Source organism: Podarcis melisellensis, assembly GCF_964234715.1.
Source record: "Podarcis melisellensis genome assembly, chromosome: 16".
Taxonomy (NCBI): domain Eukaryota; kingdom Metazoa; phylum Chordata; class Lepidosauria; order Squamata; family Lacertidae; genus Podarcis; species Podarcis melisellensis.
Window position 1 is genome coordinate 3,087,169 of NC_138533.1, and position 26,876 is coordinate 3,114,044.

The 26,876-nt window shown below is 45.5% G+C and overlaps 1 protein-coding gene across 3 annotated transcripts in view; it reads right to left on the minus strand.

Moving 5' to 3' along the window:
- Window positions 1-26,624, minus strand: part of POGZ (pogo transposable element derived with ZNF domain) — a 37,863-nt gene extending 11,239 nt beyond the window's left edge. Inside the window, exons 1-9 of one of the 3 annotated variants that reach the window (XM_081891312.1) lie at window positions 26,485-26,624; window positions 10,715-10,839; window positions 6,043-6,201; window positions 5,466-5,641; window positions 4,588-4,696; window positions 2,844-3,146; window positions 1,296-1,490; window positions 785-894; window positions 11-345 (exon numbers count right to left, since the gene is read on the minus strand). In XM_081891312.1, coding sequence (XP_081747438.1) covers window positions 11-345; window positions 785-894; window positions 1,296-1,490; window positions 2,844-3,146; window positions 4,588-4,696; window positions 5,466-5,641; window positions 6,043-6,201; window positions 10,715-10,838 — 1,511 coding nt within the window. In that variant the 5' untranslated portion in view covers window position 10,839; window positions 26,485-26,624. Of the gene's footprint in view, window positions 1-10; window positions 346-784; window positions 895-1,295; window positions 1,491-2,843; window positions 3,147-4,587; window positions 4,697-5,465; window positions 5,642-6,042; window positions 6,202-10,714; window positions 10,840-24,979; window positions 25,309-26,484 lie in introns of those variants that run through there. The other 2 variants (XM_081891314.1, XM_081891313.1) reach the window with 2 other exon arrangements.
- Window positions 26,625-26,876: the final 252 nt, after the last annotated feature.

Sequence of the window (26,876 nt, forward strand, 5' to 3'; positions counted from 1 at the left end):
CGCCGTTTACCGGATGTTGTTCTTGAGCCTCTTGGTGCAGTGTGGGCAGCGGAAGGACGTTGGCACCTTGGGGAAGTTGAGCAGCTGGTTCACCTTCCCGCCGTCCCGGCCGTAGTAGAAGTCGTCCACCAGCATTATCAGCTTGCTCTGCGCCCCGTCGCCCGTGCCGTCGCTGTGCTCAGAGACTTTGGCTGGCGGCGAGAGGGCGGGGATGGGGGTGGAGGAGGGGGGCGAAGCGACGGCGGCTGCTTTCTCCGGGGAAGGGGGCTTGGGGGCTTGGATATTTGGTTCAGACTCCAGGGGCTTCCCTTTCTTCAGGAACTCCACCATTTCAGGGCAGCAGTACTGAGGAAAGAAGGAGGAGGTCCTTGAGTTAAGGTTAATATACGAATGAAAGATGAGAGCTACTGGATCAGGCCAGCCCAGCATCCTGTTCTCACAGTGGCCAACCAGATGACTCTGGGAAACCTGTGAGAGGGATCTGAGTACAAGAGCACACTCCCGTCCGTTCTAGCAACTAGTATTCGGAAGCATCCCTGCCTCCAACTGTGAATTTGCTTAAACAAAGGTCCTTTCAGTCCTGAATCTCACTGCCTATCAACTTTGCAGGGTGACATCACCACCGCCCCGCTCCCTGAGCTCCCAGTTTTTTTAGCAACAGCAATTGACCTGAGCTTCTGCTCTGGGCAGACACCATAGTCCTTTGACTCTTTATTCTCGGCTGCCAGCAGGGTGTAACGCTGCAATGGCCTTGATCTCATAATTCAGGAAGGGGGTTACTTACACACATATGGCCTCTTAAAGCTTCAGTGACTCTAAACTGGGCATTGCACCGGGGACAGACTTTCCGCCCGCTGTCCTGCAGGTCGAAGGCGGGGATGGGGGAGGAGCTGACTGTAATGGGAAGAAAAAAGGAGAAAAGGTCATGGCTAGCATCCAGAAGCCCTGCAACTACCTTTTTGGACTTCTCGCTTGGGCTGGTCACATTTTTCCTTTCCTTTCCCCTGGATCTCCCTTCCCACCCTATGTAACAATGGAGGACAGAGCTATCCAGGCTGTGCTGTCTCCCATAGTGCACCCCATCTGTTTCATGCACATAGGAGTGGAATTGGGAGGGCATATTTGCACGGCACCACCTCCAGAGTGAATGGGAGAAGTCACCCACCTGATACCCTCCTCCATCACTAGGGAATTCCTGTTTTCTGTGCAATGGGCAGAAGTGAAGCTTGATGCTGTGGTTTGGGACAAAGTTACAGTCGGAGCCTGCCCAAGCCCAGGCTGCTGGAAGAGCTTACCTTTCTGCGCCGAAGACTCCGAGATGCCTGCTCTCTGGGGGACATGGGCCGGGCTGTTGTTGGAGACCACAATGGGGCCCGAGCTCTGGCCGAGGGAAGGGACCGTGTTCAAGGTGTTCACCAGCTTTGCCACCTCGTTGCTGTTCTCCCCCGTCACCCCGGGCCTTTTCACCGTCACGAAACTTGCAATGCTCACTGTCAGGGAAACAAGCGTTTTTAAGTAGAAGAACAGAGAGATGGAGCAGAATGTTTTTATTATTATTGTTAGATGGAGAAAACAGGAGAGGGCTGGCAAGCTTTCAAGGTATGTTACAGGGCAGACAAAGCAGTTAACAGAAAAACATTAACTATATTCCCTTTGGAAATATAGACCCAAGCAATTTCTGCGTTTTGGTAACAAAATGCAGGAAGTGCATTCCTTCCACACACACACACACCCTTTCAAAAGAGATGAATCGGTAGACAGAGCATCTGCTTTGCATGCAGAAGGTCCCGGGTTCAACCCCAGGCTGAGCTGGGAAAAGGACTCCCATCTGCTGCCAGTCAGTGTAGACAATTCTGAGATAGACAGAGCAAAGGTCTGACTTGATAAAGCAGCATCCTAAGTTTCTTGGAATGAAAGACAGATAAAGGCTTGCAAGAGACACATGTCCTGTAAGCCTGCTGGAAATGGCAGGGACAGGAAAGCAGTGGTCTATCCCTTCCCTCTTGTAGACTGGATTTTAATATCACTTTATTTCCCTCCTTTGACTTGACATCTAAGGACTAGTAATAAGCAACTGAAGAACATGGAGCCCATTGGTCAACGGTCTTTGGATGGATTGACTTAAGTACCTTTGGTATATATGGAAGCGAGGTGTTATTAACAGGGATGTTACAAGGACAATGTCAGAGAATGTATCATTTAATAGGTTGGAGCTACTGGGCTGGGGTGCCCCAAGTTAAAATCCCTGCTTACTGGGTGACCTTGGGCCCATCTTTTCTCAGACTGAATGATCTCACAGGTTTCTTGTGTGAGGGATGAAATGGTGGCAGTGGGATCATGTATGTGCTATCCTGAGTTCTTCAGCGGAAGGTTTTCTTCTTCCCTCCCCATCCCTTTTTCCTTTTGTGCCATGCCTTTTCAGGCTGTAAACCTGAGAGGCAGGGATTGCGACATTTTTTAAAAAATTGTCACCTGTTCCAACTGAAGAGTATATGCATAGATGCTTTGAATAATTAAAAAAAATTGCAATTAACAAATAGTTTTGTAATGCACTGGTTAAAATTAATCATTAATCGACATGAGCTGTTTTTCTTATATTTGCACACTTTCACATTCTGCCCTTCCCTGGAGTAGAGCGGGAGTGTTTTTCCTTAGCCCACCTCCCCATCAGATGGACAAACGGTGAGCATTTGCTGTGCCATGAGCCCCACATAATGCAGGGGCCGCAGCAAAACCCAGGGGCCGCAATGTTTCCCAGCTCCTCCAGACAAATGAGGACCAAAGTAATACCCGTTTTTTCTTTTTCTTTCATTTTTAGTTTCCCTCTCCACAGGAAGTCTTACCTAATTTGGGGTTAGTAGCTTGAGTGGACTGCCCTGGCTGCTGTACAGTTAACTGTCCCAGTGCGGTTGGCTGTGCTGGAGTAGGAGTGGTGGTGGTGGAGGAGGTGCTGGGAGAGGACTTACTTTGCGGTTGGGCCTGGGACTGCGGTACTGTGCTCCGGATGGTAAGGGTGGCTGGAATGACCGTCGTGAACGTGTTGGAAGATGGCCGGACCGGCATGGCCGGACCAGGTCTCACCTGGGCCATTTGGGAGAAAACCTGAGGGACGCCGACTGCAGGCTTCACAAACTGGGTGCCTGGGGCTGCAAAGGAAAGGAGGGCACAGTTACCGTCCCGTCGGTCCTCAAGACTCTCCTAAAACAAAACTATTAAGGAGGTGCCATTCCTCCAATGGATCTAATCAGCTTCTTCATTTCCATTAATTCTAGAAATTCTAATCAGTTCCAGGAGACTCTCCTGGAAAAAATTATTACTGCTGTTATAAGGAAGTGCCCTTCCACTTATGGGGCAAATCAGTCAACTTGCCCATTTATGCTAACTCAAGGCACTTTAGAGCAATCTCCATAGAGATGGAACAGGAAAGTCTCTCAATTTCTGGCTGCGATTAACCAGGGCTTTTGTGTTGTGTGTGTGTGTATGTGTTTTACTAAATACATCAATTCGGCAAACACATCATCCTCAATCCAATTAAACGTTACAGACGCTGGTCGAGAGGTGGCCATACTTCATAGATCATTGCAATAGGAATCTAGGAAATATTAAGCTTGGAAGACATTTATTACCTGCCCTTCACCCTAAGGCCCAAGGGCGGGTTACAACACTAAAACACAATATTAAAAACTGTTTAAAACAACTTGCTCATATTTGCAGAAATATGATTTGTACAATTCTCTAAAACAATTACATATTGGACTGTTGATGTCTGATTTAAAAACAGATTTTAATGTTCTTATTTTTAATGTCTGTGTGACACAAACTGCAGAGGCTGAAACCAGGAGTGGGGGGAGATCGCCTGTGCTCCTCAAATTGCTGCTGGACCACATCTCCCAGCAGCCCCAGCAATTAGAACGGCCATGGAGCAGGGATGAGGGGTTGGGAGTCCAGCAAAATTTGGAGGGCCACAGATGTTCCCCACCCATAATCCAAAAGAAGGCAGTCTTCCCTATCCCCAGCATGGAAAATGCGCTCTCTCTTTTCTCTTGCTTTTAACAGAAGTACACAGGGTGGAAACCCTGAAGACTTTAAGCCATGACTTCGGTCAGCCATGAATCCTGGTTTACCATGCAGTGCAAACTGGTTTTGTGGCTGAGACCTGGTGCGCCCCCCCACTCTCCTCCACCTCCTGCTACCCTCTTTCTACTTCTGTACTTTTTGTCCCGCCTTTGATAAGCCTGCCCTCGCGCTGCATTTTTTTGTAAACCCAAATGAGGCAGAAAGATGCTAGATAAGCAAACCTCTAGGATTATATATATGAAGATAATATATTCATCACACTTTCTTTGGCTAAGGAGACACAGGTGCATAGGAGCTCTGTACCTTCAAAGGAGGCGGGGTTGGGACTGAGGAAGCCCCTCCCACTGAAGGTGACAGCAAAAACGTGAAGCTTTTCACGTAGCCCTGCCTCTGCAGCCCATACTCTGGTGCTGGAGGGAAATTTCCTGGGCCTCTTTTCTTCCCTTTTGACACCTACTGGCCCAGCAGCCTGACCCCTCCTCACGTTCACCGTTCCAGCCTCTGCTTTACCTGGGACAAGGGTAATGGGCCGCACTGTCTGGCCTTGCTGTACATTCAGGACAATCCCAACCTGGTTCATCGCGTTCTGCACAGGCCGGACGTTTCGCACGGGGAAACCCTGCAACGTGCAAGCAAAAAGAAGTGGATTTAGCAGGCTTATCTCAACAGCAGGCTTGGGGGCAGACAATGAGGACTGCTGCATGCTGCAATTCCACAGGAACTAAGAGGTTTCTGAATTATTATAACATTGAGTAAAAAGTGTACACAGCTCTGGGGATGAGTGGCTTCTCTTAACATTTCAGTCAGCTCATTGGTCAAGGTGTCACCCTGCTGGCCCAGTCAAAGTCTACCACGGAACACGGTGACAGGCCAATGGTACCATCCACCAGCTCCAAATGTGAAAAAGAAATAAATGAACTACACATCTGCATAAAAACAAACCAGGAATGTGCCAGGTACTCATAAGGAGTTATCAACAGAAGAAGAGCTCTGTCGGATCCTCAATGTGGCAACATACAGAGTGGACCAAAAGTGTGCTGCTTTAGAATCCACTTTCTTTGTTCGTAACTCAAGTTCGCAGTCATCATTCACAATAACAGTATAATAATCCTTTTATCTGACTCCACTATTCTTTCCAACTGCCAGCCTGAAATTTAACTGCCACTTTGTTGTGTGTCAGTGATGTGTACCCATATAATCTGTTGTGGTGAATTTCACAGCTTCAACTGTATACCTACTTTGCGGCCACCCTGTATTTCCTGCAAGAGCCAATGAGATGCCTTTGGAAAACCCATAAGCTGGGCAAGAAGGGGGGGCATACCCTGTTGACTGCCCCCCACCCCAGCAACTGGTATCAAGACGTAGAAGAGGTGCTGCCCCTCCCTCACCTGAGTGGTGATGAAGATGGGTTGACTGGTCACCGGGGAATTGGTCACATGGTTGGCGTTCTGCATGACCTGCACAGGCCGGAGGACTGGTTGGGTCACCACTGTGCTGAGGCCAGAGCCTGGGTTCTGCGTGAGGATCAGAGGCTGCCCGCCTTGCTGAACGAGAGGAGTCCCAGCTGGACAAAAGAGAAGGGCAAGTGGGCAAAATCATCATTGTCACCTGCCCTACAACTTCCAACTCTTGCGGGATCAGCTTTGTCACTTCAGGGCCAAACAGTGGCTTGGAGGACTTGGTGGAGTCAGGTGCAAAATGGCGCTCCAGCAGGGTGGAGCCAATTATCTACTGCATCTGGGAATCCCAATTTGAGGGAAAATACAACTTAAGTGGCATCAAAGCATGAATGTGGCAAATGGGAAAGTGGGTCATTTACTTGACTGTCAGGATTGGTACTGGCCACAGAATCCCATTTTCCTTGGCAAAGTATTTGGGTGAGTTGGATATTTGAAGTGTGTGGCCTTCAGATCCTAACACTCGCCCCCAAACCAAGACCCTCCCATCCAAAGCCTCTCCCCTTACCGCTGTTGTTTGCAAAAAGCGTCACCAGCGTCTTCTTTGTGCTGTCGCTGTTGGGTCCCCCGCTGCCGCTGACAGATGTGGAGGTTGTGAGGCCGCCGCCAATGGATGCGTGAGCGACGATCGGCATCGGGGTGGCAACTGGCTGCACGCTCACCGAAACTGCCAGGAGGGAAATTCAAAATGGTTTACTGCCTGCAGGTACGGACAGAGAGGACATCCACATGGCTTAGCTCCTCGTGCAGAAACACTCAGTGACTAACTGACACCAGGAAGGCACCTTCACTCTATTCCTTTTGGCACCTGCCAAAAAAAACATTCTTGTTTAGGCAAAGCCTATCTAGACATCTGGTATTTAGCTCATCATTGATTTTAATTATTGTTTTAATGTTTTAAACAGTTCCCTTTCATTGTGATGAGGCTGCATTTTAATATTTTAATGTTTCAATATTTTAATTGTTGTATTTTAATCTTGTTTTTAAGTTGTATTCATTCAACTTGTTTTTATTATTGCTTGTTAGCTGCCCTGAGCCCGGCCTTGGCTGGGGAGGGCGGGGTATAAATAAAAATTGTTGTTGTTGTTGTTGTTGTCTTATTATTTCTGTAAACCACTTTGAGATTTTTTGTTCTTTCTTACAATGAAGCAGTACATAAATTTTGTGGGGGAAAATAAGTATCTGCCAACAATGAAAGGCTCTGGATCTGAAAACCGGTGCAGCAGCAGCACTGCAAGGGAACAAATAGGATGGAATGGTCCTCCATACCTAAATGAATAAATTTACTGAAAATAAAATAAATATCCCTACAGACAGAAAATCAGTATATGATTGTCAGGGAACTGCCATCGGAGCCAGAGGCAGAGGGAAGGCTCCAGAGGGATGCCGGAGAGGGTCCCAGTAGGGAGAGAGGCAGCCCATCTGCTGGGGAAGGAAATCAGCATAACACCAGGGGTGAAGGGGGGCAGATGGGGGAATTGGAGAGAAGGCTCCAGGACTCTTCACCAGTGGGGAGAGCACGGGTCCTCCGCTGCCCACACCCTCCCTGCGCAGAAGACTTCCGTGCAGGGAGAGTAGGAGGAGACTTGGCGTCAAAGAACTTCTTTGCTGGAAGAAGTTCAAGGAACACCCACTGACGGATTCTGCCAGCGACTGAGACAGCCACGAAGTGAAAGGCTGTCCAGACAGAAAGGGTTCAACCAGGTAACCTAGCCAGGAGTGGCGGCACGAGCAACCCCTAGAACCATTACAATGATGGACACTCTATACTAGCTGTCTATATGCAAGGATTCATTCTTTATTAGAGGAGAATCCAAACAGATGAATGAACGCCCACCTTCGGCATGAAGAGTGATCCTCCACTGAAAGTAAACAAACCAATAATCCCAGCGCAGAAAAAATTAACATGTCATGGCTGAGGGTGAAAGGTGATAGCTTTCTACATGCAGGGACATACTTGGTTTCCTGTGTAGAAGCAGGTTGGGAATGTCCCCACCTGAAACTCAGGAGAGCTGCTGCCAGTTGGCGTAGATAATACTAGGCTAGATGGACAAATAGTCTGGTTTGGTACAGGGCAGCTTCCTCTTGACCTCTCCAGAACCATGGGGGTTGGAATATTGCTATTATTTTTAAGGGAAGGTCCACGGCTTGGTGGTGGGTCATCTGCTTTGCATGCAGAAAGTCCTAGGTTCAAACTTCGGCATGTTCAGGTAAGGTTGGGAAAGACATCTTGTCTGAAACTCTGGAGAACTGAAAGTCAGTGCAGATGATACTGAGCTAGATGGGCCCAAAGGTTTAGAGAATAGCTTCTCTCTCTCTCTCTCTCTCTCTCTCTCTCTCTCTCTCTCTCTCTCTCTCTCTCTCATAACATTAGAACTTGGGGATATCCAATGAAGTTGAACACTGGAAGGCTCAGGACAGATAAAAGGTAAAGGTAAAGGGACCCCTGACTGTTAGGTCCAGTCGTGGCCGACTCTGGGGTTGCGGCGCTCATCTCGCTTTACTGGCCGAGGGAGCCGGTGTACAGCTTCCGGGTCATGTGGCCAGCAGAAGGAGGCCACTTCTGGCCTACCAGAGCAGCGCACGGAAACGCAGTTTACCTTCCCGCCGGAGCGGTACCTATTTATCTACTTGCACTTTGATGTGCTTTCAAACTGCTAGGTTGGCAGGAGCATGGACCGAGCAATAGGAGCTCACCCCGTCGCGGGGATTCGAACCACCAACCTTCTGATCAGCAAGTCCTAGGCTCTGTGATTTAACCCACAGCGCCACCCGCGTCCCTCTCAGGACAGATAAAAGAAAGTATTTCTTCATGCAGTGCTTAGACTATGGAACTCGCTCCCACAGGAGGCAGTGATAGCCACCAAGATGGATGACTTTAAGAGAGGTCTGGACAAATTCTTGAAGGACAAGGACATCAATGGTTACCAGCCACAATGGCTAGGCTCTGCCTCCACAGACAGAAGCAGCAATGCTTCTTGAATACCAGTTCCTGGAAGCCAGAGGAGGGGAGAAGACTCTTGTGTTTGAGTCTTGCTTGCAGGTTTCCCACAGGAATCCAGTTAGACACCATGAGAACAGACCATTGGCCTGATCCAGCAGGGCTGTTCTTATGTACCTGCAATCATACAGCCCAGAAAAAGATTGAACATCTCACCACTTGCTTCTCAGAATCTAAGACCCAAGTCTCACATATTAATCTCAAATTGAAGCTATTCTTTGTATCAGCCAGAAGGCAGGGAAAGAGCAAATCAGAACAGCCAGACAAGAAGACAAGCTATTAAATGTGCCAATCTGTTACACCCACAAGGATATTAATAGCTAGGGAAGGAATAATGGGGTCCGTCCCCCCCCCCCCGTGTCTTTGCATGTAAGACTAAAGAACAGAGACTGAATTCCATTGGTAAAGGGGTTGAGGATAAAACTACCAATATCATAGCATTCTTATACAACTCTATAGTGGAACCACACTGGGAACACTGGGAAACAGTTCTGGTTAGTTACCAGACCTCAAAAAGGATATTGTAGAGCCAGAAAAGGGCAAGCAAAATGACCAGGACTATGTGTGCAATACTGGACCAACTCTCTTTCCAGGAAAGGTTACAACATTTAAGGCGTTTTAAGTTGAGAAAAAGGGTGAATAAGGGACATGATAGAGCTTCATAAAACAATACATGCTGTGGAAAAAGTGGATAAGGGTAAGTTTTTCTTGCTATCTCATAATACTGAAACTCAGGGCTATCCAAGCAAGTTGAATTGGGGGAGATTAAGGACAGACAAACGGAACGACTTCTTCAAACAGCGCACAGTTTAACTGTGGAGTTCACTAGCACAAGAAGGGGTGATGGCCACCAACTTAGACAGCTTTAAAAGGGGATGGCCAGATTAATGGAAGAATAATGCTATCAAAGGCCCACTAAACACAACAGCTTTGTACAACTACCTTCCACTGCTGGGAGACAGGATGTCTTTGAATACCAAGTTATAAATGGGGAGAGGTGCTGTCACAGGTGTTGCTTGTGGGCTTCGCAAGGGCACCTGGCTATGATTATTATTTATTAACTGTGTGCATTACTCCCACCAAAGTCTTTAAGGTGACTTACAAGATACAAAATAGGAAATACAATTTAAAAATCCATAAATACAACCGCATAGGAATATCAACGGCCATTTTACAAAGCTGTGTGAAAAGGGTTCCCATAAACAACATTAAAATCTGTCAGCGGAAGAAAGATGATAACTCCCCAAACCCTAAAAACCACATCACTGTTGAAATTAATAGAACTGCTGACGTTCAGTGAAAAGCCAAGGAGCTTACTTGCCAGGAAGTATGGCCGGAGAAGAGTACTGGAACTCTCTGCTCCACCAAGACTTGACAAGCCTTTTGCTAGTACAGTCATACCTCGGGTTGAATATGCTTCATGCTGAGCGTGTTCCGAGTTGTGCTCCACAGCAACCCGGAAGTAACGGAGCGCATTACTTCTGGGTTTTGCCACTTGCGCATGCGCAGACGCTCAAAATGACGTCACGCGCATGTGCAAAGCGGCGAAAAGCGACACGCGCATGCGCAGACGTGCAGTCACTAGTTACATTTGCTTCTGTATGCGAACGGGGCTCTGGAACGGATCCCATTCATATCTAGAGGTACCACTGTGATAAGGATAATTCTGGAAGGACCACAGCTTGGTGGCAGAACATCTGCTTTGCATGCAGAAGGTCCCAGGTTCAACTCCACCCCCTGGCATTGCCAGGTAGGGCTGGGAATGTCCTGTCTGAAACCCTGTAGAGCAACTAGAGTCAGCGTGGCGTCTGAGTTATACAGATCAGTTATGTCAGTATAAGGCAGCTGCCCATGTTTCTCTTATGAATTAATTGTCAAATTCCAGGAGACTCTTGTTCCATGCCCACCTGGGACATACATAAAGGCTCAATTCATGCATTGTGAAAATGGCGAGACACAGAAACAAAACCAAATGCAAGATTTCTTTCTTTTTTTAAGCATTTGGAAAATGAATGCTGCAGTACATCAGATTGGAAGGCAGATGAATTATTTAAACTGGGTATGGATGGCATACCACCCGAAATGAAAACTGCCAAGCAACGTAATGTAGAATTTGTGTATCATCTTACACGAGTTTTGCTTTGTTTTTTTTAAAGAAGGAAAGGAAGAGGATCATTACCTGTTGCAGTTTTGTCAACCAAATTGTAATCTTCAACCACAGAGTCCTCGATCACATCGCTGATTTTCTGCCACGGCTCCAGCTCCTCCTCCTCACATTCCATAAATAGGTCTGTGTCCGCCATCCTGGGGGTGGGAGAGAAGAAAATAAAATTTGTCAATCTGTCTTTCGCGGAGAAAGGAAGAACTGAGGCCTAAGCCAGGAAAACATATGCTATCGGGCCAATGGAATGGTTCTCAAACTTCCTCCCCTCTGGGAACTCTCTCCACGTTCAATGAATGTAAGAAGAGTCTTGCTCTATCATCTCAGTGGCCAACCAGATGCAAATAAGAAGTCCACATGATGTGGACAGGAGCACAAGGACACTCTTCCCTCCACACCCCGTTTCCAGCAACTGACAGGCACAATGCCTCTGACAGTAGTGGTTTCAGAATTCCTTACGCATTCTAGCGGCCCCAATTCTTGATCATGCTGGGAAGTGTTCAACACCTGCCTAAGGCTGGTCAAATACCAGCCCTGCCTGTGTACCGAAATTGTTGGAAGGATCTCTTCTCTGTGTTCCACCACTGGGGGAACGTGGCTATGTGGTAGTGCATGGCGGAGCCTTCAATGTGGTGGCTTCCCAAATGGGGACAGCCCTTCCCTTACAGGTAGAGCCAGTTCCAAGAGCATTATCATTTCACACAGGCATGTCAAGTTTTGTAGAGTTGATGGTTGTTTTAACCTGCTCTATTTTTCAATGGTATATTTCAGCATGTTGTTTATTATTTGTTTGTTTTTATCTGTGCCCCACCAGAGAACAGATGAGAGGACAGATTATAAATATTATTTAATAACTAAAGTAAAGAGGAAATATTATCACATCTTCCACAAAGCCATGATGCTGAAAGTGTTTGAGGAATTGGCCCAATGCCTATTTAGAACAACTGCTAAACTGAAAGTTTAAAAACTGGCTTTGTGTTTTGTTTTTTTAAAAATACTTGCTGTTACTTTGTTTTGCTTCAGTCATTTAAATTGTAACTGTATGTCGGCTGTGATACATACAAAATACCCATCAAACCAAATTATGACACTGTGGGAACTCTTTAACTCAGAGGTCAGCAACCTTTTTCAGCCATGGGCCTGTCCACCGTCCCTCAGACCGTGTGGTGGGCTGGACTGTATTTTTTTTTGGGGGGGAAATATGAACAAATTCCTATGCCCCACAAATAACACAGAGATGCATTTTAAATAAAAGGACACATTCTACTCATGTAAAAACACCAGGCAGGCCCTACAAATAACTCAGAGATGCAATTTAAATAAAAGGACACGTTCTACTCATGTAGAAACACACTGATTCTCGGACCGTTCGCAGGCCGGATTTAGAAGGCGATTGGGCTGCATACGGCCCCCAGGCCTTAGTTTGCCTACCCCTGCTTTAACTAGTGCCAAGATAACATTTCTTCTATCTAGTTCTTATTTTCAACAAATGAGGAGTACAAAAAAGAAGAAATGTTCCTAAAACGACGCTTTGAAAGAGCGAAGGTGATCAAGGAAACATAAGGATTTCACTGCTTTTTTCCATCTACATCCAGTCTAACAGAAATTGTGACCGAGGTGTACTCCTTTAGCAATGAGATTGAGAAGTTTGACACTGAAGGAGGTACAAAATCTCTGGATATGTGCTGTTGGTGGACTATGAAAGTGGAAAAGGAACCGTGACTTCTTTCACCCGCCAAGCCCAATATAATCTTCTGTTTACCCATCTAGCCGGGATGCTCTTAAGGCAGGGCGACCACAAGTTCTAACAAGGGTCAACCAAGAACTGCAACTGGCCGTACTTACACTTTGACAAAAAATGAAACGTTGTGTGGCTACAAATGCTCTTTAAGAGAGTTTGGTGTGAAGTATAAATAATGGAAGAATAAATGTTTTCAGACCCGTTTCATGTGTAAGGTTTCCACACACACCCATAATTTAGTTTGATATGCATTTTGTTGTAATGTTCATGAAATGAAGTACTAACAATAATTCTTTCAAAGCAATTCTATAACGCAGCAGCAAGCTATCACTCTTGGAACATGTTTTTAAAAGAAAAGCCTGACTAGCTTTTCAGATACCTTACAATTGCATAACTTTCTAAAGAAATGCCTGAAGTAACTGATATTATAGTTTGAAGCCTTGTTTCTTCTGTTATATTTTACTCCAAGAAGACCTATTCACCCTAAATAGAACCCAGTAAGGCAGATATGTACAAAATATTTTTTCCAATGTGATCCCATTGAGAGCCCAAGATGAAATTTTGCAGTTAGATCTTAGAAATATTAAATAATCAATACAATATTTTTTGAAAAAGTTTCATCATTAATTTTTAATCACTTTTTAAATTTTGTAACTTAAATCTAAAATTCAAAGTAAGTCCATCTTTTGACATATCATATTAAAGCCCATGAAGTTCTGAAGAAATTGGTGTTTTAGTTTTGACGTATTTCAATGCTGGGTTGAACTTTTAAGATTTTTGTGTACTTTGGCCTTGTTGAAGGCCAAAATTGTCAATTTTTTGACAATTCCAAACCCTCATAACTCACAAATGGGATGAGATAAAAAGCTAAAATTTTAGATTTAAACTTTGTTTTGATCATTCAACAAGTGTACACAATATTAAGAAAATTGGATGACAGGGTAAAAAAGTTGGATCACTTGATATGGAATGAACCAGCTGAGATGCCACATCCCAAAAGGTACTCTCATTGGTAGAGAAAGTGCCAAAGAAGAACCATTCCATGAACTCTCTCTGCATTCAAAGCTTGCTGACATGGTCCAAAGTTATAAACGATTTGCTGCAATTGTATTTTGCTTGTTTGAAGCAAAGTTTTACAATGCTGTAAACAGTTAACAGATTTGTTGGGATTTCTCCCCCCCCCCCGTAATTAACACTAAAGCCTAAACCTATTGATAATTCAATGTTATGTTGTTGTTGCTCTAATTTAATGCTTGAGAGTTATTTGACTGGTTAAATGTCCATCTTCTCCAAATGCTACAATTCTAACCACTCTAGAGGAGGCGACTTTATTATTATTACTTAATTCACACACCCTAAACAAAAAATTATATTCACAGGGCGGCTAAAAAATGTCCTCTTAATGGATCAGTTTTGCCATACATCTTGCTACTCTTTCATATATGTAGCATTACATTTGCAAAACAAAGTTGATGTTTACTCCTGGTTTTTTTGATCAAGAAGCTCAGCTAGCTCTGTTCCAGCCTGATCTGGCCCATATGCTGCTTGGCCAGATCTACGGCAATGCCATGATAGCAGCAGGCCTGAATGATGACCCCCTGGCCAACAGTGAACTGGTTGAACAAGCTCCTTGACAAAGCCCTGGAGAAGCACTGAGAGTCTGGACTCTCTAAGACTTTAAAGCTCAACAACTTTCGGGGTGTCCTAGTTTTTTGTTTCTGAAATATGGCAACCCTAGTAGTTTCAATTTTAATGGGTTGTCTGCAACCAAATTTTACTCAAAGTAGACCTACTGAAATCAATGGACCTAAGTTAGTCATGTCCCTTAATTTCAACGTGTCTACTACTCTATTGTTATATTATTTCAACAATTTGCATACTGCTTAATCATGGTGATCTCTAAGCAACGTGCAAGAGAATTTGAATGGACTGTTTCCATTTTAGCTGGTTGCGTTAGTTTGCATGATTCATTTTATTATTCCTATGTGCTTTTAACCAGCTTGAAACTAGCATGAAAGTCACTATTGCAGATGCTGCTTTGGTTGGAAAGATGTTGTAGCAAGCAATTAAAAGTGAATAGAGAGACTTTTGCCATTCGGCCTCCTGCCTTTCAACTCTTCAGATAACACCTCTTGGCTTAAATTCCACCTTCTTAGGGATTATTCCATTTCCTACCTCATTAAACTTTTACTCTCTGTCCATTGTGCTATTTGCCATCAACTTCTTGGTCACCTACTGAAGCCAACTCCCTTTGACTTCCCATCCTCTTTTCCTCACAACCTCCGTGGGTCCTCTGTTACCAGGGTTTGCATCCAACTGAGGTCCATTCATTTCAGTGGGTCTACTATGAGCAGAAAGCTGGGTGCTGCTCAAGCGATACAGCTGTTTTCAAACCCCTTGGGTCCACATTGATCAAAGGCAGGGAGCCACAGGCCTGGAAACCAAATACAGTTCCCCAAGCCTCTCTGTCTGACCCTCGAGATTCCCTCCAGGCCATACACCTCCACCAACCTTGCTTCATAGCCTACTTGAGTCTTTTTGCTTGGTTGGGATGCATCAACATCTTTGAAGATTGAGAACAAACATAGCCTGGCATCAAGATTCACTGGTCTACCTACAACCCCAGCACATTATTTTAAACCTCCAGAACTCTTCAAGAACTGCGAAGAGACAAATTCTAAGCAGGCCACTGTGTCCAGCCTCAAGCACAAATTTGTACCACTTCCACACACCAGTTCAACTAAGTAGAAATCTTCCCCATTTCTTCTTCCCTTCAGTTTTCCTCCCAAAGCCTTTGCTGTACATAATTTTGAGACCCTAAGGCTTCCCTGATTCAATCCAATTATTTAATCCAAGTGATAAATAATGCTAACATTTTGCTTTCTGCCACCTCACAGGCAGATGCTCGTTCGCAAACATGGACCCAGAATGTGCTAAATATATCACAATATATCTTTCCCCCCCTTCTAAACCAGATTCGAACATATTAGAGATTTGTTCTATTAAAACAGACCTTTGTGGGCACTAAGTAATTAAGTTACCGTACTTAGTGTACTTAATTGATTAACAACCTGGCACAAATAATAATAAACGCAGGCCACTTCCTTAACCTAAGCAGCCAAACCAGTTTTAAATTTTCTTACAACAAGGAAAGGAATCATTCCATTATTTTCAAGCTGAGTGCCATGAAAAATGAAAACAGTGTTTATTATTTACATATACAGACTGGTTGTTGTCTGAGATCTCAAAGCAATTTACAATGGATAGATAGGAGCACAGTAAAGTAAGTACAATAAAATCTTCCACCAAGTGATTTGTAAAACAAATATATAAACAATATCCATACATAAACACAATACTCACGTAAATGAAATCGGGGAGCACTACAAGGCAGCACAACGTAACATTTCAACCAGCTAAGACACATTGTCATTACACCCACTCGCTTGGTCCACTCACCTTCTATGCAACCACCATACTCCTTCACTACCTCAACCAACCACTCATACATAAAGCACTCATACTCAATATTATAATTACAATATTATAACCCACATACAAAGGGTATGATGGATGTACCCACTAACCAGGCCTTCACCAATCTGATGAAAACCTCCAGATCTGGATGGCTGTGGGTGATGGAAGTTATAGTTCAAAACAGAGGATAGCACATTGGTGAGGTTTCTGCTCATCTATACCCCTTGAAGGAGGGAGGCCATGGAGTGTTGATCAAAGTGGACTGGACAAATCCATTGAGTAGGCTATCAATGGATACTAGCCTTGGTGGCTATGCTTTGCCTCAACAGCTGGAGACAGCAATGTTTCCAAATACCAGGTGCTAGAAAACCAAAGAGGGGGAGAGGGTTCTTGAGCTCAGATCCCTCTTGCAGGTTTCCCACAGGCATCTGGTTGGCTACTGTGAGAACAGGATCCTGGACTAAATGGGATACTGGCCTGATCCAGCAGACTCTTAATGTGTTCTTAATCCCACTCTGCTAATATAGGCGGGCGCTATGGCCCTGAATGAGGAAGGACACACAGGCTGACTCAGTTCACCTTACAACTGTCATGGGGGGTATTGGGGGGGTATCCCTGAAGCATCTAACGCTGACTGACGCTCCCTTGTTCCTTTCACATCAACACTATTAGGTGAAGCTCATTAACTGCGTTTCCATTTTATTTTCCAACCAGCAGCATCAAACCCTGTGTGCCACTGTTAGTAAGTCATACAAGATGAACAGAGTTAATAAGCCCATGTAATATAAGAAAAGTCCCCAAGTGTTACAATGCTCCATGCACACACACCCTGGGGAAAAGAATGGCTGAAAAATTGCTGAGGAAAATGAGAGGCTAAAACCATCGTACTCATATTTAGGTTACTGATCTGGTCCTGAACTTTTTTTAAAAAGCAAGGTTCACATGGAGGTGAATCTCCTTCTCCATGGGCGATCAGATGTGTGGCTATTTAAAAAAGCCTGTGTGAAATTACATTGTAATGATTGCAACTGGAATAAACACATATTATTCCACTGCTTGCTACCACACATACACACACTCGCACACTTCCCATTTGACTAATTTTAAAATATAAGTCCCCTTGGGACAGGCACCTCGCCTTTTATCTAGAAAGAAATGCATATTCTTCCTGTAGTTACTCCTCTCCTCCTTCTGTTGCCTCTTCCACCACGGTTGGCCCCAGTAGTTGGAATGGTTGGGAATTTGCTGGGGGCCCACACTGGTGGATCGTGTGTGTTTTGTGTGTGTGTGTGTGTGTGTGTGTGTGTGTGTGTGTGTGTGTCAATAGTAACAGCACCTCCCTGCAAGACCTGCTCCTCCTCTCCACCATTGCAACCTCCTTGCTTGTTTATCAGCCTCTTCACTCTGGTCCAGAAAGTGTTAGTGGTGAGAAAGTGGATCAGAAATGACCCTCTCAGGTATCTTGTTCGTTCTCTGCTTGTCAAGCAAGCAGCTCTGTTGCCATGAAGAGGAAGAGGAGGAGATGGTGATGGTGGTGGAGAAGAGGTAGATTTGCTATGGGGAGGAGGTTCTCTGAAACCTGGAGCCAACACTATCTCCCACGTTAAATTTCACACTGGACCTCTTGTACATCATAAAGCATCATGCACACTGACAAGGCTACCAGCAAGTAAATACCCAGAGATTGCTACGGTGTCACCTCTCTCAGAAACTCAGTGCACTCAACAGCCAGTATTTAACCGAGACCTCACAACACCCAGGCAGGTTGGCAAGGATACACACTTGATCAACAGTAACAGAAGAATGGGGGGAGGATGCACAGGGACCGTGCTCCAATAAGAAGCAACTCAGGAGCAGCCAGCCAGCCAGCCAGTCTGTCTAGGAAACTGGTCTTCCTCTTCCAACCAAGAGTACATAGTGCCAATCTGCTTTTAGCATATTAAAAGTCAGGATGATGAAAACATATTATGCCTGGGTGAAAAAACAGTGAGTGGCTTGTTTACTGACGGTTGTTATCAAGGGGTACCACGGCCATAACCACAGAGTGAGCGGCTGTGGATATTTTGACAGAAAAGCAGTATTTAAAAGATACAAAGTGTGTAAAAACCCTAGAAGTTGCAAGGCAGCCTGAGAACAGTGGAAAGAAGGAATTTGTTTACAGCAAAGGTGGCTATAGCTTTGGCTCTCCCAGGAGGTGTTGGACTCCATCAGTCCCCACCTAGGATGGCCAGCCAATGGTCAGGGAGGATGGGAACTTGAGACTAGAGATATTTGGAGGGCCCACAGACACCTGCATTACAGCAATCACCAAAGCTTTCAGACCTTTAACCCTAACACACAACATAGGACCAATCTGCTTCATAAAAAAACCCTGCACACACTCATTATATTATTATTATTATTATTATTATTATTATTATTATTATTATTACTCCCCCCCCCCCGGTTTTCTCTCTACTTCCTGCCTTTTTTCAATATTTCCCCTTCTCTTAAAAAAAATTCCAAGAAGAAAAGAAAGATAGCAATGCCACATTTGTGCATTCTAGTCCATTGGTTGAAATCCAGCAATTCATTAGACCAGGGCTGGGAAAACTTTGCCCCCCCCCCCCCGATGTTGTTTGGCTCAAACTTCCATCAGCCCTAACCACCATGGCCAATAATCAGACACAGTGGGAACTGTAGTTCAGTAACATCTGGAAAGCCACAGGTTACCCATCCCTGAAACAGAATTAGGCTTACAATTCCAGAGGGCTGACCACATTTTGTAAGAATAAAAAACCAAGGATCCAGTGGCTCCTGAAAGATTATCATGTTTCTCAGGCTATAAGGTTTCTTGGGCTAGAGACCACTTTTCCAAATCTGACCACGTGGCCTGTGGTCCTCTGAAGTGACAGTCTTTTAAGACACCACAGGACTCAGCTGTTTGAAGCTACAGGGTGGTTAAATGGGAGCTTATTTTTAGCAGAAAAAGGAGAAAGGAAGGTGTTGTTCTGGGATTGGCCGGTGTGTGTGTATATGGAATTTCCAGGCTGCAAATCACTGACAAATTTGGTTATAGCGCTCCCAAAATCAATTAACTGATTGTTAAATTTATTGCCTACTCTTCACCAGCAGGTCCCGGGGTGTGGTTCCAACAATTACAAATGGCACCTAGGAACATGTAAGATTTCCCCCCTTACTCCAGCAGCAACTTGGAATATTGAAGGTGTACATGGTTTTCCCAGTAGTGATGTATGGATGTGAAAGCTGGACCATAAAGAAGGCTGATCGCCAAAGAATGGATGCTTTTGAATTCTGGTGCTGGAGGAGACTCTTGAGAGTCCCATGGACTGCAAGAAGATCAAACCGATCCATTCTTAAAGAAATCAGCCCTGAGTGCTCCCTGGAAGGACAGATCCTGAAGCTGAGGCTCCAATACTTTGGCCACCTCATGAAAAGAGATGACTCCCTGGAAAAGACCGTGATGTTGGGATAGAATAGATGACCAAACTGCGGGAGGCAGTGGAAGACAGAAGTGCCTGGTGTGCTCTGGTCCAGGGGGTCACGAAGAGGTGGACACGACTAAACAATTAAACAACAACAACATGGCACAGAAAGCTGCCTTATATTGAATCAGATCCTTGATTCAACTAGCTCAGTACTGTCCACACTGACTGGCAGTGGCTCTCATGGAAGTGCAGGGAGTTGAACCCGGACCTTTTACTCTGTTTTACCTCTAAAACAGAGCTGTGGTCCTTGCCTCAAAATTAAAGCAAGATTCCAGTCTTCGTGATTCGGAATGATCGGCTGATTTGAACAGGGGCATAGGAAGCTGCCACCTGAGTCAGACAGTATTATCTGCACTGACTGGAAGCAGTTCTCCCAAGATTTTGGGCAGGAGTTCTTCACAGCCCTGGGTGGAGATGCTGGGGATGGAACCCAATATCTCCTGCATGCAAAGCAGCTGCAGTTCCACTGAGCTACAGTTCCCCTCCCCTCACATTTTCATCAACACATTTATTTATTTTTTTAAAGGGTATGTTAATAATGTCATACTAGCCAGCGGGATTAAGGCAGGATGGTTCTGGAATGCAACGAACCAGCCCCAGATCCAATTTCTCATGACGCATTTTTCAGGCCAAAGAGTCTACGACTTCCTCAAAGTAATGTTAAGAGAAGTTACAGATAGGTAGCCGTGTTGGTCTGCCATAGTCAAAACAAAAAAAATTCCTTCCAGTAGCACCTTAAAGACCAACTAAGTTAGTTCTTGGTATGAGCTTTCGTGTGCATGCACACTGTGTATCTGAAGAAGTGTGCATGCACACGAAAGCTCATACCAAGAACTAACTTAGTTGGTCTTTAAGGTGCTACTGGAAGGAATTTTTTTTGTTTTAATGTTAAGAGAAGCTTTCCAACTCAAAAGGTCCATTTTCCTAGCAGGAGATTCTGATTCAACAAGAAGCATGGCACCTGGGAGAACTCCTGGGAAGAGGTGGGTAGAAGAAACAGTCACCTGACAGACAGCAGAACTGGTTTAAAGCACACACTCAAAGGTTAGTCTTGAAGGAACTGACAAGATACTACACATTGTTCAATTACATGCATGTTTACAGAGAAATTCAGTCAGACTGCAGCCTTGAACAGAACAGGATTCTGCAGAGGTCAGACCTAGGGTCACGCACTATTCAAAATCCACATTAATTACATAAACTAGGGATAGATAGCCCCTTCATGGATCACTGCCTTGCCGTGGCGAAGGGGCCTGAATAACTCAGAGAAGCTATGAACTATGCCGAGCAGGGCACCCAAGATGGACAGGTCATAGTGGAGAGTTTTGACCAAATGTGATCCACCTGGAGGGGGAACCGGCAAGCCACTCCAGTATCCCTGCCAAGAAAACTCCATGGACAAAGACAACTCCCTGGAAGAGACCCTGATGTTGGGAAAGATGGAGGGCACAAGGAGAAGGGGACAACAGAGGACAAGATGGTTGGATAGTGCTCTCGAAGCTACGAACATGAGTTTGACCAAACTACGGGAGGCAGTGGAAGACAGGAGGGCCTGGCGTGCTCTGGTCCAGGGGGTCACGAAGAGTCGGACATGACTAAATGACTAAACGACAACAACAGGGATTGAGACTTTTTCTGCTTGAGACGCGCATTCCCTTTCAGGCAAGCTTTTGAAGGTGACATGTCTACAGTGGGCAGGGCCAGAGGGTAAAATGAGAGGAGCAATACCAATTTTACATATATAAGTAAGTTAGTTTCTGCACACTCTCACACAGCATTCTGTATCCTCTATCCAGAACAGCAAGAGGTATTATCAGACTTCAACAACACATTCCAGCCAGGCAAAAGCACTGAGGGTGTAAAGCAGGACTACTGAGGGGTGTTGTCTGGGAAGCAGGGTGTATACTCTCAAGATGGGTTAGGAGGGCCAGAGAGAGAGGACTGGAGGGCCACTTTCACCTCCTGTGCTTGAGGTTCCCCGCCCCTGACATATATGCTTATGAAAATGAGACAAAAGTAGGAGGACGTGCAACCATTTCTGAGGAAAAATTCAAAATGATCTAAAATGAAGGAGAAATCAAGATGCAATTGAATGGAAGTAGAAGTTAAGTGTTACACAGAAGGTTACTGAATACGTTAAGTTTATGATGGGGCAAAACTCACTAGCTACTCGCACTTCGAAAGGAAGATTCAGGAATTACAGTACGACAAAGTGGACATGAGATAAGCCAACAATAGGTTGCTATGATACAGAAGAATGTTGCATCAATGAAATATCACAGCCAAGATTCTGGAAGAAATGGAACTGGTCTATTTTGGACCAGTGAAGCATCTCTTGGGCAACCCAAAGAAGTTGGAAAATAGGGAGATAGTCTGAGGAAAGTCTGAAGATACGGGGTGTATTTAGCATAGATTAAGGAAGATAAACAGGACTTACTGCTCGTGTTTTCAGATAGAATGGATAGATAAGATAGATAGATAGATAGATAGAACTGAAGAAAAGTGAATGGTTGGTCACCCTTCAAAGGATGTTCAAATCTCAGCTTAGTGAAGAAATTCACTGGGTGATGTTGGGCTACTCTCAGTCTTTATCTCGTTACAGGGTTGTTGTGAACACTAAGTAGGTAAACTCTGTGCACACTTTCCTAAGCACATTGGGAAATGGTATATTTAAGAGATAGTTCAGAGCATAGTATATTAGAACCAGCCGACCAATTCAACAGTTTATTTATTCATTTGCTGTTGTTGTTAAACAATGTGGCATAGTCCTAGCTAGACAATACCATCCTACATTGAAGAAGAGGGTGTCCTTCTTCCTCATGAAAATAGGATTGCCAACTTTTGAAAGAGCTCATGAATCTATAACCTCAGTAGCAGTTTGAGCTGCAGATAGCAGCAAATACATTAACACTCATCTCAATGAGTTTCCTATGCACAGAGTGCTTTGTTTGTTTGTTTTTTTAAAAAAATACAGCCTTGACATTGAAAACTCCGCTGAACATGTAGATAATTTAATCCATTATGGTGCTCATGCTGATGTCTGATATTACAATAGGAACAAGTGCTAGAGAAACAGTGATATATGTCAATAAAATAAAAACACCCTTCTTAAAGGACTACAGTATTTTGTTCTAGGCACATAAAGGTAGGGGCACTGAGAGATTGTTTCCTAAATTTATGCAAACTATTATCCTAAATTTATCACCAAACTATTTATTTTTCTTATAGACCTGGGTGGACTGCTTGGATCCCCCCCCCAGACCTTGTAACTAACAAAGGATGCCCAAATCCTGTCTTTCTAAGACTCCTGAACTCACTTATTAGGGAACGAATCCCACTGAATACAGTAGGATTTACTTCAAAAGGAAAACTCTTAGGAGCCTTCTAGTATGTCAAATCTGGGGACATTCATCACCTTTCCACAGTAGGGCTTACACATCACAATCAAGTTAAAAGGTACCACCTTTTCAACTGTTTGACACTTTACAAAATCCCTACACAGCAGACAATCCCTTCACAGAATTTGCCACCATGTATACAGGTGCCAATTTGCACTGTGATCTGTGAGCTATAAGTTTATACCACCTGCCATGAATTCACAGGATGCCCTAACAGCAACAAATATGTCTGTCTCAATGCCCACCTGTAATCTGGAGTTAAGAAAAATGGGCCAACTTACTGTCTTGTTATATAAGCACATGGAGATAATGGCCTGGTTCACACGGAAGCTGTACTACCTACCCAGGACAGGATGGGATTGTGCAGAGTTGTTAAGGCAGCAGAGAGCATTGTTGGCTGCCCACTCTCCACCTTAGAGCAGATTTATGCCACAAGGTGCCATAGGAAGGCACTGGACATAGTAAAAGATCCATCGCATCCTGGTCACTGTCTCTTCGAGGTCCTGCCGTCGGGACGGAGATACAGGACGATGAAGACAAGAACGAGCCGTCTTAAGAACAGCTTCTTCTCCAGAGCGATCTCGGCCCTGAATGGGAAGCCTGGACTTTGAAAGTCATCTAATCTTCCTTGCTGTGTTATACTGTATTGTTTTAATTAGTGTTTTTATAGTTGTTTTGATTTTGTGTGGAGTGCCCTACCTGGGTGGATGGAGCAGCCAAGTAATTTCGTTGTCCCCGAGAGGGGGCAATGACAATAAAGATATTATTATTATTATTATTATTATTATTATTATTATTATTATTATTAGTTTAATAAGTGATGAGTTGTCCCACAGACAATCAAAGAAGCCATGGCTTTTCTCCAACGTCTGGTTTGTTTCCCAGCTGCTTTTGCCTAGCGCCTTTGTGGGTTACTGAGCATCTGAGGATGGGGTGGCCAAACAAACCATTATTATTATTATTTATTAAATTTATATACCGTCCTTCATCAGAAGATCTTAAGGGCAGTTCACAGAGAATTAACACATAATACCCAAGACATGGTTCAAGCAAACCAAGTTTTGCAAGTCAACAACAAATCGGGGTTTCAGATCACTGCCTGTTGGGTAGTAAACAACAGTTAAGCAACTGGCCTTTGCATGCAATGCTAAGCCATGGTTTAATAAACCACAGTTTAAGCGCGCAAGGGCCCTGCAAAGACCTGTCTAACCCAGAATGCTATTCATGCAGGGGTCAACCAGATGCGTCTGGAAAGCCCACACACTGCACCTGGGCCCAGTAATAATACAGTCATACCTTGGGTTACAGCCACTTCAGGTTGTGTTTTTTTTGGTTATGCACCCGCCAAAAAGGGACGCGGGTGGCGCTGTGGGTTAAACCACAGAGCAGAGCCTAGGACTTGCTGATCAGAAGGTCAGCGGTTTGAATCCCCGTGACGGGGTGAGCTCCCGTTGCTCAGTCCCTGCTCCTGCCAACCTAGCAGTTCGAAAGCACGTTAAAGTGCAAGTAGATAAAGAGGTCCTGCTCCGCCGGGAAGGTAAACAGCGTTTCCGTGTGCTGCTCTGGTTCGCCAGAAGCGGCTTTGTCATGCTGGCCACATGACCCGGAAGCTGTACGCCGGCTCCCTCAGCTAGTAAAGCGAGATGAGCACTGCAACCCCAGTCGGCCATGACTGGACCTAATGGTCAGGGGTCCCTTTACCTTTACGTGCCAAAACCCAGAAGTAACGCAATGGGTTACTTCTGGGTTTCGGCGGTCGCGCATGTGCAGAAGCGCTAAACCCACACGTGCGCAGATACGCCGCTGCAGGTTGCGAACACGCACCCCGAGCATCCACTGTACCTTTATTGTCATTGTACAATCTGTGTACAATGAAATTAAACAACGGCACTCTTCCCACTTGCGATTCCCGGCATATGGTATAAAGAGGCATACTGCTTCTGACAGTGGAGAAGAGAGCCATCATGCCTTGTAGCCACTGATATCCTAATCTCCCATGCTCATGCCATTTATTAAACCAGGCCACTGTATACATATGTGACATATCCCTGAAGCCATAAAGGTCTCCAGCCTCCTTGCTGCACAGATGCAGAGTTGGGAAACGGTGGCTTTCCTCCCTACGTTGTGCAGACGATCATTATGTTATAATGCACAGAAGAAAAATTAATGGGAAGCTCACCTGTAGCTCTTAGCCCAACAGCTGATCGTAAGCACAGGGAAAGTGGGAAACCCCGGCCGCGACTGTCACATGGCCGCAAACTCCCTGCACAAGAAGACTTTGGCAGTGAACAAAAACAGCCCTTGGCATGAATTAGTATGGAAAGGGGGGTTCCCCCCCCCGCAACTCTCACAGAACTCACATCGGCGACGGCAAATGCAGAATTCTATTTAATGCAGAATAAAAGGAGCTGAGTTGCCTCGAGGTGGTTGACATGACAACAAAGTCAGGTCAAGGGATGAAGCTTCCTTTCTTAATTCTGATGGGGGGGGAAATGGAGGGGGTTGTCAGAATAATAAAAGCCCCCCCCAAGCGAACATATTATTATATTCTATTATAATTATGTATGTTTTGGGGAAGGATGCGATATCTGAAGCGAAGCATCTCCCTCACCCTCAAAGTGAGGGAAATTCAAAACCAGCTACTTCCCACTCAAAGAGGACCCCAACAAAATATCATTATTCCTCCCAATATGGATTTAAAAATCACCTTAGAAAGCAGAGCATCTCATGCTTTAGTGGGGGGGGGGGAGGAGAAAAATAATCCCTTTGCCCAACATGGCCGCCCACCCAGCAGCTTGGGAAGGATGGGTGCATTAGATTAATATATTAATAAATTTGTACTATATATATATGTGTGTGTGTGGATGGTGTGTAGATACATGCAGTCCTATGGTTTATTCTGATTTTTCATCTCGTAGTGTGCATTTATGCTTTTACTTAGTACCTATAACGAGACTGGGGGGGTTTAGGAGGGAGGAAGAAACGGGTTCTGTTTGAGGGACGAAAAAAAGAAGGTTGGGAGTGAGCGGAGGGAGCCGCGGCCACCTCACTCCCATTTTCCCCCTCTCTTTCTCGTCCCGCCCCTCAGGACGAAATAGTCCGGGATCACTCCGCGCCTTCCCCTCACAGCGAAGGAGAAAAAGTAACAAGGCGAGGTATGCCGCCGCCTAGCGGGCGGGAAAAGAGCGAAGCCACGCCCCCTTTCTCCCCCTCTAAGAGCGAGGCCCCGCCCTCTCCCCAAATCCCTCCAATCGGCGGCTTTCGCCTCCCCCCCTCCGCGACCCCTCCCCCCTCACGGAACGTCTCGCTTTGTGTACGGCGCGCGCGCACTTTCTCCCTCGCTGCCCCCTCCCCCCAATACGCGGCTGAGGTAAAATATATATATATATTAAAAAAAAAGCGGGCCGGTTTCTGAGGGGGGGAAAGAGACCAATGAGGGGTTAAAAAAGAGAGCCGGGCGGTTGGAACCGGTTTCCAACGGTCTCCAACCGCCACCTGCCTTTCGTTGGCGGGCGCCCGCGCGCCGCCGCCGCCGCCATGGCGCACGCGCGCTCCCCTCACACACACACACACACATTCCCTTCTTCGCCCTCGCGCTGCCTCTTCCCCTCCCCCCGCAGCTAGCGGGCCGTGCCTTCCGTCGCGTCCGCCTCTCCCCTACATAACGGAATGGCGCCAACTCACCTTCCAGGCTCTGGCCGCCGCGGCTGCCGCCGCCGCCGCTGCTGCGCCTCCCGTCTCCCTCCTCAGAGCCTCGGAGGCTTGGCGCGTCCACACTCTTAAAGGGACACACACACCCCTCGGAGGAGGAGGAGAGCGGCCTAGCATGAGCTTCTACGCGCACACCCCTCCCTCCCTCCCTCCCACAAATCTCCGGTTTATTTTTTTTTTCCCCCTGTTGGGAAAAAAATAAATAAAAAATATGGTTGCGGGTTGATACTGAAGGAACAACACACACACACAAAAAGGGGTCCTGGCTGGCGGAGGGATACGGTGACGTCATTTCCTCCGTCCCGCCAAGCGGCAGGCGGATTGGCTGGGGGAGTGACGTCACTGGCAGGCTGGCACACCCTAAC